Raw genomic sequence first — 15,464 nt, 5'->3', positions numbered from 1 at the left:
ATATTGCATTATGCCGTAATAAAGAACCTAAAATGAGATCGTAGGGTACTGGTACTCCAAGAAAATTTACATCCCAAAAACCACACTGAAAAGCTTAATATCAGATGGGACTTACTTCATTGTGAATCTGGAAAAAGCCAATTTGCACTTCAAGCCGAATTATGCATTTTAGTATGGTTTACGAAATTCCGATGCTCTTTGGAGTATCCTCTGATGCCCTGTTTCTTTTATTGTGTAATGTAAGCTCTCTTAGTGCTTTATACACATGAACATGCGGGCTTCCTGCACCACTGTAGTTGCACACGCACAATAATGCCTGTTTCCTGGCGCTCTCTGGCAACTGGTAAATCGAACCTATTTCTAACAGTCTCCGGATAGTATTGCGAATGGTGGTTAGAAAAGCGTTACTTTCAAAGTACATTTCTTTTTACGCAAGGTGAATTATGTTACGTGCGAGAAAGTGGGATGGATTTCTAAATCACAGAGCATTCGAAACTGAACTTTTTGAGGACCAGCCACTTACAAGAATTTCGAGCCGAGACATTAATGTCATAATTTTAAATTTACTGGCACATTTGTGTGATGTATCTTAAAGTATAACACACGCAAAAAAAGATCAATATTAGATGTGAAAGCTTAGCTTCTGTTGTAGAGTGTTAATCTTAGAGACCAATATTATAAGTGAAAGCTTAGCTTTTTATGTAGATATACGGTACTGTGTACATTAATGTAAACCGTTAACTTTTCCTCTTGTGTGTTCGCATGTAACCAGTGATGTTGCTATTGGCTGACTATAACACGTGTCCTATGCTCTGAATAGCTGCTGTCATCGGCTGGCGAGAATTCGTGGCTTGAGATATGACTCGCTTACAAAAGGACATCGCAACCTCGGTTTCAACGCTCCGGAAACTAACGTGCTGTGTTTGGTGCAATTGGAATTTATACTTTTGTAATACGAAAATATGCAGCGTATATGTTGCTGCAAATCATAGGTCTTTCCAAAACTTCTCTCCTTTTTTATTAAAAGTCTCTCCAAAACTTCTCTGTCCCGTCTTTTCTTTTTTTTTCTGGGAAGTTCTACGCGATTGTATAAAACGTTGACCATTCAAAGGATTGATAAGTTTTACAGTTTCGAGGGAAAATCTATGGAAAACCTACTGTCACTTACAAGGGGAGACCGCCAATTGTGAAATTCAGATTCGATTCATACTGCGCATAATAAAAGCTCATGGCCAGAGGCGTAATGTGGCAAAGCACCAAGATGCACTTCTCAGCCGTTGTCGAGAAAATAGACAGTTAAAAGAAACCGTTGTGATGAAATACTGTCTATGATTAATAGTTTCCTACAACGTCGTGGCGCAGCGGTAAACGCTCGGATTCCTAATCCGAAGGTCGCCGGATCGAATCTCGCACCATCCAACTTTTTTTTATTATTTGTTTTTTGTAATACAAATGTATACAAACACACACACACACACACACACACACACACACACACACACACACACACACACACACACACACACAGAGGCTGTCCTGGTAACCCGACACGACATGAACAAGGTGACGCATTCGTATACGGTACAATATTCAATCACGATGTCTGGACGAGTCTTGCCACTTGTTTTCGTATGCGTCCAAGAGTCCACAGGTACGTTTGGACCCAGAGTACAGAAGACAGTCGACGATTACGCCAAGAAGTATACCAACGTTTTTATTACATCCTCCAAATCCGGTAAACTAACAACGGGCTTGTTCATGGACTTCTTGCGTAATGCTTTGCAACCATACATACAAAAGAAAGAATTTCTCCTTCTGATCGACTCTTGGGGTGGGCAAACGAACCCGGCATTATACGATGAGATGTTCCAGGACGATAAGAAGTTACCAACGTGCACTATAAAAGTCATTCCTCCAAAGTGCACTCCTCTCGTCCAACCGTGTGACGTGTATTTTTACCGGCAGGTAAAAAATTTGATCAAGCGCCTTCAAAATTGTGCTTTTTTAATCGAGCGAAACCGTGACATCAACTCCAGATACGAATGTATAAAAATCCAATCCATCGTCCACCACCAATTCTCTTCTCCGATTTTTGCCGATACGATACAATAGGCATGATATGCATCAAACCTGACATACGATGGAACAATTTTTCAGAATGTCAGTCAGGTGTGTTTCCCAACAGATAATTTAAAAAACAATTGTTCTTGTAAAAACGCATCGTTCATCAGATGTGCTCGATGTCGTGCTGTTTTCTGCTTTCCATGTTTCTATGATAACTATAACTCTGGTTCGTCCGATACTCCAGCTACTTCTGGTCACTAATTGTTAATTATGTGTGAGTGTACACCGAACTTATCAATAAATTGTATCCACTTGAATATTATTTGTGATATTGTGTTTTATTTCAAGTTTTATTTTTCCACAACAAACGACATTCAACAACTTATTATATGCATAATTGTTCCAACTGATTGCCGGGGGGGAAAAAAAAAAATATATATCTCTCTCTCTCTCTGTGTGTGTGTGTGTGTGTGTGTGTGTGTGTGTGTGTGTGTGTGTGTACACATTTGAATTACCAAGAAAATAAAAAAAATTTGCATGCCGCGAGATTCGATCCGGCGCCCTTCGGATTACAAACCCGAACGCTTAACGCTGCGCCACGACACCGTAGGAAATTATTAATCGTAGAGAGTATTTCACCGCAACGGTTTCTTTTATCTTTTAACTGTCTATTTTCTCGACAACAGCTGAGAAGTGCATCTTGGTGCTTCGCCACATTACGCCTCTGGCCATGAGCTGTTATTATGCGCAGTATGAATCGAATCTGAATTTCACAATTGGCGGCCTCCCCTTGTTAGCACAGAAAAAGTGTATTTTCGCCCGGGAAAAAGCATATTTTTTAAATGGGATATCCGGGAGAAATCCGGGAATAATCCGGGAATTTTTTTTCCTTGTCCCTGTATACACCCTGTTATTCTATCCAGGACTTCACTTCTGTTCATCTGACAAATGGCTCAGTTAATGATGGTGGATGTGGCAACACTTTCCATCCATAATCACACAGTTTTGGGGCTACAGCATTGCCGATATGCTGGCGACCATTTTCATTGGGAGAATGAGTGGCCCAGCCTCGGACAACTGAGGTTGGGTTTTGTACATTTTTCTGCACATTTTGCATGAAGTTACAATAATACACTGCTGTGACACTTTTTCAGCATGGGGCTCTTATGTCGTGATGATTCCTTGGTGATCATAAGCAAAAATCATCATTTGATTGAGCATTTCGAAACTTTCTTTGGACATGGAGAATCTGAAGCTCTTCACTCACCGAATTGTGATTTCAACGCTGGTTCACAGTCTCTGATGCATTTTTCGTCAATAGCAACAATTTGACACAAGAATCCTTGACCTTCATGGTCAAATCGTTGTTTTAGCAAGTTTGCATTGACCAAATGTTTCTGCCCTCAGGGGCTCAGCATTTGTGTGCTGGGTACAGGCTTGGCAACCCCTGGGTTCCTGAGCTGGGGACTGGTAAGAGCCACGAGTCCCCTTTCACCATAAGCTCTGGGCGTGCATCAGCGACCACCATGTACCGGCGGTGGTACATTGTGTGTCTCAGGGAATGGAGGTACTGGCTAGGCCGCCCAGATCATGAGAATAGTAAAAACTGCTATGAAAAAACACCTCAATCTCAAGATGTGCTGTGCACTGATGCGATGCATGGCTGTTGAGGTGGAAAAGTCGTTAGCAGGCAACCTCTGGGGAACCTGCCACACCTCAGTTGCATAAGGCGTACTCAGGCAGATGGGGGTCTGTCTGAGTAGACCCTTGTTTCCTTAGGCTGCTCGTGGGGCCAAGATGGAACCCTGGAAATCGTCGTCTTCTCCTCCCAGTGCAAAGAGTTTACTGTCTGGGAGTATTCACACCCATTTATACGAGAGAATGAGAGGGGCTAGTTCTCCTGATAGTAAGAATACTTTAGACTTCAGTAACAGGGCACATGGAGTCATGTATAACAATGTGTTTCTGGTGAGAAAGAGGAAGGAGGCAACATTTGAAAAAGTGTCCCCCATCTATATATACAAGGGTTTGGAAGGCCTTACTGGCACCTTAAAATCTATAAAATGACTTCATAATGGCTCATTGTTGATTGAAACTAACAGGTCAAAGCGTGTGGAACTTCTTCAGAAATTTCAGAAACTGTGTGAATATGATATCACTATTGAGATGCACACCTCTCTCAACTCCAGTAGAGGCATTGTCACATGCCGAGACATCATGGACATCGAGATAGCAGAACTAAAGCAAGAATGGGCATCCCAGGGGATAATTGATGTGGAACAACAAACACGAAGGAATAACGGAGAAACTAAAGAGACAGTCACATTCATTGTCACATTCAAATCTCCAACACTGCCTGAACATATTATGACAGGGCACCTTCGATTTAATGTTTGGCCTTACGTTCCAAATCCTATGCAGTGCTATAAATGCCAGCGTTTTGGCCATTCAACCATGAGTTGTAGAGGTGAAGCAATCTGTGGGAAGCGCAGAAAAGCCGCTCATGACATTGGGACTGACTGCTCCAGCGATCTACGTCAGCAGCTCTGGGAGCCACCCAGTCTGGTGCCAAGACTGCCCTGCCTTTGCTGAGGATCACAAATTACAGGAAATAAAAGTGAACAAGAGGACCCACTATGCCAAAGCCAAAAATAAATATAATACAATGAAATCCCCCTGTCTTTGCTGCCTCATATTCTTCCATGGTGCAGAAGCCTTCCCAAGGGGGACACTTTTAAGCAGACGATGTCTGGTGTGCCTGGATCCACCACAAGCACCTGTACTGGCATGTGTACATGTGAAGGGGAAAAGACTCGGGACAAAGCAATCCAGGCAGCTGCACCAGGAGAGACCAACAACAGTTCCACAGTGAGCATCCAGAAGGTATGAGAAAAGCAGAGTGCCTCTCAGCTTCCCCTTTCCCCCCTCATCTTCGAAGGGACAGGGTACAGGGAAAGGCTCATGACGTCTGTATCGAAAGCTGTCTCAAATGCCATCAGACATAATTCTTACCCGTCTGACTGATGAGGAAATCATAGGAGTTAGATGCCTTCGATCCAGGCAGCCCCTCCACTCGCCCTCACTCTAAAAGTGTTTCACCTCCGCGGTGCAAAGGTAGCAGTAAATTAAAACCACTTCGATGAAATGGCTCCCATCCTACAGTGGAGCTTAAAGGGGTTCAAGATGCATGTGGAGGAACTCTTCTCTTATCTGAAGATAGACCACTGTGTCTGTGTCTCCAGGAGACTAATTTCCATCAATCTTACACCCCTGAGCTAAGAGGCTGTATCCTACACAAAAAGGATGACCTCACCCACCCCCCCACCCCTCCCCTTTCATCCTCTGTGATGATTTTAATGCACACAATGTGCTTTGGAGCTCTGCAACTACCTGCCACAGATGTAGAGCAATTGAGAGGCTTCTCGTGTCATCATGTGCGTACTTGCTAAATACAGAACAGAGCACACATTTCTGCACAGCAACTGGGTCGTTCTCTGTCATTGGTCTCTCACTTTGTTCTCCAGCTCTTGCTCACACTGCTCAATTGGAAGTGGTCGATGACTTTCATGGAAGTGATCAATTTCCGATCTGGATTCATCTGCCAGATGGAGTGGAACTCTAAAGGAAACCACCGCGATGGGTGCTCGGTAGAGCAGACTGGACACTTTATACCCAGTTTGAACATTGTGCCAATGTCGAGGCATGTGGGGATCACGTTACCAAAGTGATTCACCACATCGCCGCAGCATCCATTCCACAGACCACGGGACGACGGAAGAGGCAACCTGTTCCTTGGTGGAGTGACAAATCCCATTCTGGAGTCAGGACCAGGCGTGTGGCTCTGTGTTGGTTCAAGTGTCAGGGCAAAGTGTCGCCAAATTATTCGAGAGAGCAATAAGAGGTTGTTGCAACAGTTCCTGAAAATCGTTAATAGTTCTATGAAGAGTTCTGTTGTATGGGAGAATGTCAGGAGAATTTCTGGGAGAGGAGGGAGGTGCCTCATGGCTGCTGTGATGGGGAACAGCACTCTCTAAACAAATCCAAGGGACATTGCCCAGACGATGATAGCCTATTTTACCACAGTTACTGCAACCACCAGTCAGGATCCAGGTTTCCAGCAACATAGAGCGGTTGCTGAGAGGTGCAGTTTTGACTTCTGGTCCATCTCTGATGAAGATTACTACTGCCCATTCTCCCTGTGGGAGCTGGATTCTGCATTGTCTGCAGCTCGTGACACATCCCCTGGTCATGACAGAATCCGTTACAGTATGCTGTGGCACCTCAAAAGGTGAAACAAAGATATCTTCCTCGCACTTTTTAATGCCGTTTGGGCGTCAGGTCACTTTCCCAACTTGTGGCATGAGGCAATTTTAATTTCTCTCTTAAAAGCTGTAGTTTTGCCCTCACTAGTTGTGTAGGAAAGACCTTGGAGCAGATGGTCAACCTCTGCTTTGCCTGGACCTTAGAATCCAGGCACCTCCTTATCACTTTCAGTGTGTCCTCGGGAAGCATCGCTCCACCTTTGATAATCTGACCATACTACACCTTTGATAATCTGACCATACTGGAGATGGCTATACAACAGGCTTTCCAACGCTGGCATCACCTTCTAAGTATATTTTTTTTACATTGAGAAGGCTTATGATGCTACTTGGAGACATCTTATCGTGTAGCAGCTTCACGAATGGGGGTTTCCGTGGTTGTCTTCCCATTTTTATTCAGTCCTTCCTCTCGCCATGATATTTTAGATACCGAGTCGGTGATGTCCTGTCTGATCGCTTTGAGTAGCAGAATGGTGTCAATCAAGGTAGCATTTTAAGTGTGACTCTCTTTGCCATAGCTGTTAATAGCATTACATCCATAGTGAAAAGTCCTGTCCAGTGTTCTTTGTTTGTGGCTGACTGCTCTGTGTTTTGCTCTTCTTCAAGCCTCGCAGTGACAACATGTCAGTTGCAACTAACTCTTTGACATTTGGATGAATGGGGGCAGAAGAGTGGTTTTAAGTTTTCCACTGAGAAGTCTGTGTGTGAAACTTCCTGGCAGATTAAAACTGTGTGCCGGACCGGGACTCGAACTCGGGACTTCTGCCTTTTGCAGGCAAGTGCTCTACCTGGTGGAATTAATGCTGTGAGGACAGGACGTGAGTCATGCTTGGATAGCTCAGTGGTAGAGCATTTGTCTGCGAAAGGCAAAGGTCCTGAGTTTGAGTCTCGGTCCGACACTCCGCTGCAGAGTGAAAATTTCATTCTGGAAGTCTGTATGTGTTCTTTTTAACTGTTCTCGTTCCATTTTAAATTTTGAAGGGATCGTTTGTCCACTGGGGCATTCAGAATAAGCCCCATACCAAACCTCTGTGCCGAGGTTGGTGAACCGCCACTTCACATCAGGCAATGGTTACTTACGATGCACCAGGCGTATAAAATACTGTCCACTCTATACACACCCGCCTACCATACCATTGCTCGGACTCCACTGGAAAGGCTTTTTTGTAACTGGCATTAGGCAGCAAGGCCCTATGGGATTCGTTCTCAGGATTGCCTTCTTTGTTACCTTTGTTTTCTGTGCTATTTTATCTTCCTGCTTTGTGTATTTTACCAACACTCATCTGAATCGGTTTTTGGGCAGACACTGAAGACCTTGCTGCCGTACACACCATACCAACATCTCTAATCCACTTCAGAGCTTTCTGCTTCTCTTCAGCAGTCAAACCATGTGGGACCCATCTCGCAGAAATTTTTCTTTTCTGAAAGTCATTATTCAGAATATGGAATACTGATGGAGGAATTCCTGTGGCTTCAGAGAATTCCTCACAATTCACATTGCGATCTTCTGCAACATTTGCCACAAGTCTCACACTTTGTTCATCTGTTGACAGTTTTGACCTTTTTGGGTCTTGAATTATTGTGTATGCTCATACGACCACCATGAAAATGATTAACCCAATGTTTGAAAATGTTCTGTGGTCCACTTTAAACTCACCACAAACTCTACTTAACACACTGTGGATTTCTGTCAGGTTTTTGCCGCATAAAGTTTCGATCTTGATGTTGTTGTTGTTGTGGTCTTCAGTCCTGAGACTGGTTTGACGCAGCTCTCCATGTTACTCTATCCTGTGCAAGCTTCTTCATCTCCCAGTACTTACTGCAACCTACATCCTTCTGAATCTGCTTAGTGTATTCATCTCTTGGTCTCCCTCTACGATTTTTACCCTCTATGCTGCCCTCCAATGCTAAATTTGTGATCCCTTGATGCCTCAGAACATGTACTACCAACTGGTCCCTTCTTCTTGTCAAGTTGTGCCACAAACTCCTCTTCTCCCCAATTCTATTCAATACCTCCTCATTAGTTACGTGATCTACCCATCTAATCTTCAGCATTCTTCTGTAGCACCACATTTCGAAAGCTTCTATTCTCTTCTTGTCCAAACTATTTATTGTCCATGTTTCACTTCCATACATGGCTACACTCCATACAAATACTTTCAGAAACAACGTCCTGACACTTAAACCTATACTCGATGTTAACAAATTTCTCTTGATGTACGACCTCTGATCTTCAACAGTCATAGTACCCGAGACCCTTGCAGGGTCCATTTCTACATCTTGTCAATTTTATGTTAGAGTACACAGCAAAAAAACAAACACAAGTGCTTCTTCCTCAAGCTCCCAGCTACGTATGACTTGATTTTCATCAGTGTTGCATCAAACAACACACAGTAATACCACCGTGTGAATTATTTATGAAACATCCCTTGTAAAAATAGTGCCACTTCATTCTATTCGTCTTGTACTGTCAGTACTGACATTTATTGAAGTCTTTCAGAACTTTTAGTAATGTACTGTTGCCTGGACCTCACTGGAAGAAGATGAGAATTTTTGCCGCACATAATATACTGAACACTAACAATAACTGCTGGGGGGGGGGGGGGGGGGGGGGAGTTGGACCAATGAGAGAACAATACCATATGGTGTGAGTTTCAGATTGAAAATATTCAATTCATTGTAACTTTACAGGAATGTATTTTTTCTCTCTCTCTCTCTCTCTCTCTCTCTCTCTCTCCTGATCATGTGACTTATTGGGCCGCATTGGTACTTGCTTTCGGCAGCATGCAGGTTGGACTCCTCTGGTTTAGTACAAACCATGAAGGTATGCAAATAATATTATGAGATTTGAATGCACTAGGGTACATGAATGAATGAAGACAATAGCTGAAGAAGGTTAAGTATGAATATTTCTAGCAAAATAGTGAAATGCTATTGAAGAGATGAAAACTTTTTAGGTGGCTTCCAAAGTATAAGTGAAGCAGCTGAATATTGTGTTTAACAATAATTCTTTCATTTTATTTTTAATTTCTGTTTCAGCTGGCAGCAGTAATTATGACGTCTTTGAAGACGTAAGCAACAATTTGCAACAGATTGATCAAGCTGTATCCAATTTAAAACAGCTGTTTAGAGATACAGTAAACAAAGATGTTGAAGAAAATGTTAATGTTTTGAGTAACACCGTGGCAAAGCTGAAATCCCTTCTGATGATTAGTGATGGTGAAAATTTCTGGCAGGATTCTTCCATGTCAAATACTGTGATAAAGGTTGAAAATCAGTTAGAGAAAATAGATACATCAATAAGTCCTTCAGAGACATGGAGAACAGAAAGGAAATATGATAGGCATCACCATGTAAGAGTAAAAAAGTCGGTAAGATTCATCTTTACGGACAGCCAACAGCAAATAGAAGATAGCTGATAAATTCCTGGCCTGTATTGTTAACTGAAAATTTGCACATATCAGATAACTGTCATGCTTGTAGTTTTAACTGTCAGGAGGACTGTACAGCATTGAAAGTGATAAAGTAAAAACAGTCGTAACTTATTTTTCTTAACTCAACTGCAGAGTGTTATTTTTGTTTGCATATCTTCTGGTAGATCTGGGATATATTTTCCACATCAGTGACTTTGTATAAAATGTACAAATAAAAATATTCTTTTAATTACTTTCATTATTAAATATTTGCTTTACTGTTGATTGTCTATTTTTGACAGAGCTTTGAAAGAGCTAAGTTGAAACACAGTCCCTGAGGTAGGTGAAATTCCCTCAGACTCATTGAGGTCCTTGGGAGAATGTACCATGACAAAACTGTTCCACCTGGTATGCAAGATATGTGAGACAAATTAAAAACTCTCATACTTACAAAAGAATGTAATAATCCCAACTTCAAAGAATGCAGTTGCTAAAATATGTGAATATTATGGAAACATAAGTTTAATAAGTCGTGGTTGCAAAATACTATACTTAAAAAAGGCATGGAAAGACTGGTAGGATCTGACCTACTGAAAATCAGTTTGGGTTCTGGAAAACTGCAGGAACACCTAAGTTAATACTGACTCTATGACTTACCTTAGAAGATAGACTAAAGAAAGCAAAACCTACATCTATAGCATTTGTAGCGTTAGAGAAACTCTATGATACTTCGACTGGAGTACAGTCTTTGGAATTCTGACGGTATTAGACATCAAATAAAAGGAGCAAAAGGTTAGATAAAACATGTAGAGAACCCAGCTTGCAACTATGAGTCAAATAACATTAAAGGGGAGTAGTAGTTCAGAAGAAAGAGAGGCAAAGTTAGAGCAGCATATCATTGAAAGTTACCTGCAGCAGATTTTGATTCACAGGTGTGCACTTTCAAACACACTGGCTATATTCTCATTATAGTAGTGTTTTTCATTTTACTGTCAAGTTAGTCTGTTTTCCACATAAGGCTTTTTCTTACATTCTCTGCTTCCCTTGAATCTAAGCCCATCACATTCTTAGATATGTAGGTGGTGCAAGACAATATTTGAGCTTTTTATTTAGTAATAATGTCTTGTATCTAGCACCTTTGAATCATTCAACACAGTGCTCAAGGTGGGTATTTGTCAGAGTGTGTGTATACAATTATTTTTTTTTCACTGTATAAATACAAGATGAAATAAATAACCAAAATTGAAATCTGAAGTAGTATAGTGTTGGTGTTACAGTGGTCAAAGCACTGAACTTGCATTTGGAAGGAATGTCATTAAAATACTATCCAGACTAAGGTTTATGTGGTTTCCCTAAATTGCTTGTCAAGTCCCAGGACAGTCGCTTTGAAAAGGACTTGTGTCAATTTCCTTTCCATCTTTTTTTAATCTAAGCTTGTATTCCTTCTCAAACTACCTTGTCATTGAAGGGATGTTAAATCATAATATTGCCTTCTTCTGATATAGATCTGTCAGTACAGTAAATGAGCTGAGTTTCAAAGCAGATGAAGGCTCCGATGATACATTTTGGCATAATTAAGTAAAAGGAAGCTACTTTGCCACATCCTGGGAAAGGGGAGCTCATACTACATGGAATAAGTGCTAGGATAAAGAAAGAAAAAAAGGAAGCTGAACTAAGCTTTTCATGTGGCGACATATCTCATTGTGATTGATGTATATTGTTGCTACCCACTTCTGTTTTACTGTCTTTAATGCTATATGGTGAAGACCAGAAGTGTCTACTTAAAAAACACAAAACAGTATCAGACTCTCATCTTGATAAGACTTTTAAGCCAATCCTTTAATGGTAGAAAAGGCATTTGAGAAATAGGGAAATTAAGGAAGTAAATATTATGCTTTGAAAAAAGTTGCACCACTTTTTGGATTGTCAGGTATGCATGCATGAGCACACATGTGTGTCACATGGAACAGTGGCCTGTAAAAGTATAAATTCATATTCTTGATGTTAGTCATTCATAGACAAAAAATAAAGCCCTACAAACTGAAAAGATGGTGCAAGGTGAAGATGGAAGTTAAAATAGTTGATAGCAGAGAATATGAAGTATGGAAGTGAGGGATCTGAGAAAAAGCACAGTAATGTGTCCAACTTTTTTGAAAATACTTGTTTTATTGTAAGCCATATTTTCTTTGTATGTTGCCATGTACTTTATGGAAAGGTCATCAGGTGTTTCACTTATGCTTTTTTCATTTCGTCTGAAATGGCAAGTTCCCACAATATGGTATTACTTCCCGTCCATCGTCATAACTCGAAATTCTTTCAGTAAGTCAAGTATCATCTTGCAGTGATTGTTCACGCAAAACCATTCATTAAACAACTTTCGCAATAATCTTCTTGCCAAAGAACAGTACATGAAAGACATTATTTTAATCATGAACAGAAAAAAATCATATTTTAACACAATTTCAATAAACCCACAAAATTACTTGAATGGGCTTATCCTTCGGTGATGTCCAATATCTCACAATAATTTTCTTGCCAGAAGAACATTACATGGAGTACAATATTTTATCATGAAAGATAAAATCATATTTTAACACAATTTGAATAAAACCTTAAAATTATTTGAATGGGCTTATTCTAAGATGATGTCCAACATCCTAAAGGTTGCATGCAGGGACTGCATGCTGATCAAATTCTCAACATCAGCCTTAGTCAGTCACAATTTGTGGCAGGACCACAAACAGTATGTAACAAAAATACACATAATAGGTTTACAGCTTTTTCTATTACCCGTACTTAAATTATGCAGAGGAAGGGGAGGGATTATGTTTTCTGCACTACTGCATACAGAAAGTAACAGAATAACATCACTGTTGAACTGAATGGAAGGACTATAAATGATGAGTCACAGATAGAAAATACATTAAATAACCATCTCTTAAATGTAGAAGAAAATATAGGGCCAAATAGTTAAAGAGAAGACTCACAGTAGTATATTAAAAATGTAATTCTTATAAAATGAATGTATCACGTCCTTCTGAAATTAAGAAAATTATGTATTCTCTCAAAAATAAGAGTTCATCTGGATTTGATGGTGTTTCCAGTAGAGTCATAAAGATTTGTTCCCATATAATAAGTCCTGCCTTAAATGAGATATGTAATGCATCACTAACTCAAGGAATTTTTTCCAAAGAGACTGAAATAAGCAGTTGTCAAACCCTTCCTTAAGAGAAGTGACAGGATAGATGTCAATAACTATTGACCTGTTTCACTACTGACATCATTTTCCAAACTTTTTTAGAACGCGTTTTATTCTGGAGTACTATCTCACCTGAGCAACAACATCCTTTGTAAATCTCAATTTGGATTCCAGAAGAGTTGCTCAAATGAGGGTGCCATTTACACGTTCACTCACCAATTGGTATTTTTTGCGACCTCTCCCAGGTAAACTGAAGTTTCATGGGATTGTTGGCATAGCCAGCCAGTGGATAATTTCATATCTAACTTCAAGAATGCAAAAACTCGTACACAGAAATTTAACCATTACAGCCCAGAGACATTATTCCGACTGGGGAGAAATCACATTTGGGGTTCCCCAAGACTCAATCTTAGGTCTGCTGCTGTTCCTAATTTATGAAAGCAATCTCCCATCTAATATGCAACAAGCAGAATTAGTTGTTTTTGCAAATGACACTAGTATTTTAATCAGTCCAAGCATACATACAGCAACAGAAGAAATGGTAAACAATGTTCTTAAAAGTAACATTGACTTTTCTGTAACTGGTCTAACCCTCAATTTTAAGAAGGCATGGCATATTCAGTTTTGCTCATGTGGGTGTACTACTCCAGTGACACATCTAACACATGGTGATGAAATAATAAATGGGGTGGAAACATAAAAATTCTTAGGTTTCCATAGAAAGCAGATTTTGGAACTCCTAAAACAACTCAGTTCAGCCACATTGGCTCTTAGAATCATTGCAAATCTTTTGGAGAGACAAATCAGTAAGTTAACATATACAATAATGTATGAAATTATGTTCTGGGATAGCTCGTCATAAGGAAGCAAGCTTTCACAGCTCAAAAACATGCTGTACAATTAATATGTAGTGCTCATCCAGTCACATTGTAGGCATCTGTTTAAGGAATTATCCATTTAGACTGTTGCTTGACAGTACATTTGTTACCTAGTGAAACTTGCTTTAAATAATCCACTGCAGTTCAAAATGAACAAGAAGTACATAATTACAATACCTGAAGAAAAAATTGCATTCATTACACCACATTAAAGATGCGTTGTCCTAGGTGCAACAGTGGGTTGTGGCAGCAACAGGAACCTCTGCAACAAAAGGGGCTGCTTGCTCACACATGTGCAGTTTGAGTTCGGGTTGCAATGTGCGGCTGGTGCAGGTCCTGTTGCAGCAGTGCACCAGTGACTAGAGCTGCGACAGAAGCCGTGCAACCGAGGTGTTCCACTTAGTGTTACCGCATGATGTCCACGCAAAGAAGAACTACAGTGAGACACTGTGAGTTAGTCTCTGAGCGTCTGTGTCTTTAGGTTTAAAACATCATAAGCACAAGGGCACTTTGTTCCAGCACCATCACAGTTGGAAAACAGCTGTATGGTCAAAATTTCCTTTGGTTGTTCAAGGAACTGGAAAGAAATAGGAGAAAGTTTGTTGATGAATGCCTACAGTACTTTCAGAATTCTGCCGGTGTATTCTGTATAGATTCATGGGAAAATTTCTCCTGTCGCTACAAACTGAAAAAATATAATTAAGGTAGTACACTTTTATTTTTAATAGGTATGTATTTCATGGCATTTACCGTATTTACTCGAATGTAAGCCGCACTTGTTTTTCCGGTTTCTGTAATCCAAAAAATCGCCTGCGGCTTAGAATCGAGTGCAAAGTAAGCGGAAGCTCTGAAAAATGTTAGTAGGTGCCGCCACAACTAACATCTGCCGACGAATATATGTAGCGCTACACAGGCATGCTTTGCAGGCACAAAGATAAATACTGGCGCCAAAACTTCTGATTCAGTAAATAAATTTAAAAAAAGGTGGACGACGAGGTTTTTTCTCCGCCCCGAGTTTCAACCACTGCATTTTCATACATTATCCAATGAAGTAAATAAAAATTCCGTATTGTTCATCTTCGAATGCAGCAGTATTTCAATGTACTATGAAAATCCGACTGGCAAGACTGTTTGGGATGTTTGTCAATATGGCCAACTCTACGCTCTGAATTTTTTCCTACCTGTGAGAAGGAACTTTTATGAATTGTGAATCACATGCAGTATTCTCTTCACCATAAGAATAATACAAATATAACTATTTTACCATGTATTCTTTTGTGTTTGCTGCTATCTCATTTAAATCCTGTCTGCCTAATAAACTACGAAACTAGTGTGAGACAACAGCAAACACGGAAAATATACATATCATGTCATGTTTATATTCGTATCATTCTTATGCCTAATAGTGATAGTCAGAGATGAAGCACGGCAATTGACTAGATTTTTAAATCTAAGATGACTCTAATTTCTGTGCAGAATGTAATGTACAAAAGAGGCGTCTGCAAAGATTTTGAAATGGCGAAAAATTTTAGCTAAACTCTCGTTCAGAACATCTTCTATCATACGCAGTCTATTATTTGGTTCTTGT

At 40.3% G+C, this 15,464-nt stretch overlaps 1 protein-coding gene across 1 annotated transcript in view; it reads left to right on the top strand.

Moving 5' to 3' along the window:
* LOC126190690 (kinesin-like protein KIF14) overlaps nucleotides 1-10,052 on the top strand; it is a 270,020-nt gene extending 259,968 nt beyond the window's left edge. The window contains exon 17 of the mRNA XM_049931150.1: nucleotides 9,426-10,052. Coding sequence (XP_049787107.1) covers nucleotides 9,426-9,805 — 380 coding nt within the window. The 3' untranslated portion in view covers nucleotides 9,806-10,052. The remainder of the gene's footprint in view (nucleotides 1-9,425) is intronic.
* Nucleotides 10,053-15,464: the final 5,412 nt, after the last annotated feature.

This window comes from Schistocerca cancellata, chromosome 6 (genome assembly GCF_023864275.1).
Source record: "Schistocerca cancellata isolate TAMUIC-IGC-003103 chromosome 6, iqSchCanc2.1, whole genome shotgun sequence".
NCBI lineage: Eukaryota > Metazoa > Arthropoda > Insecta > Orthoptera > Acrididae > Schistocerca > Schistocerca cancellata.
This window is presented reverse-complemented; position numbering and strand designations above follow the sequence as displayed.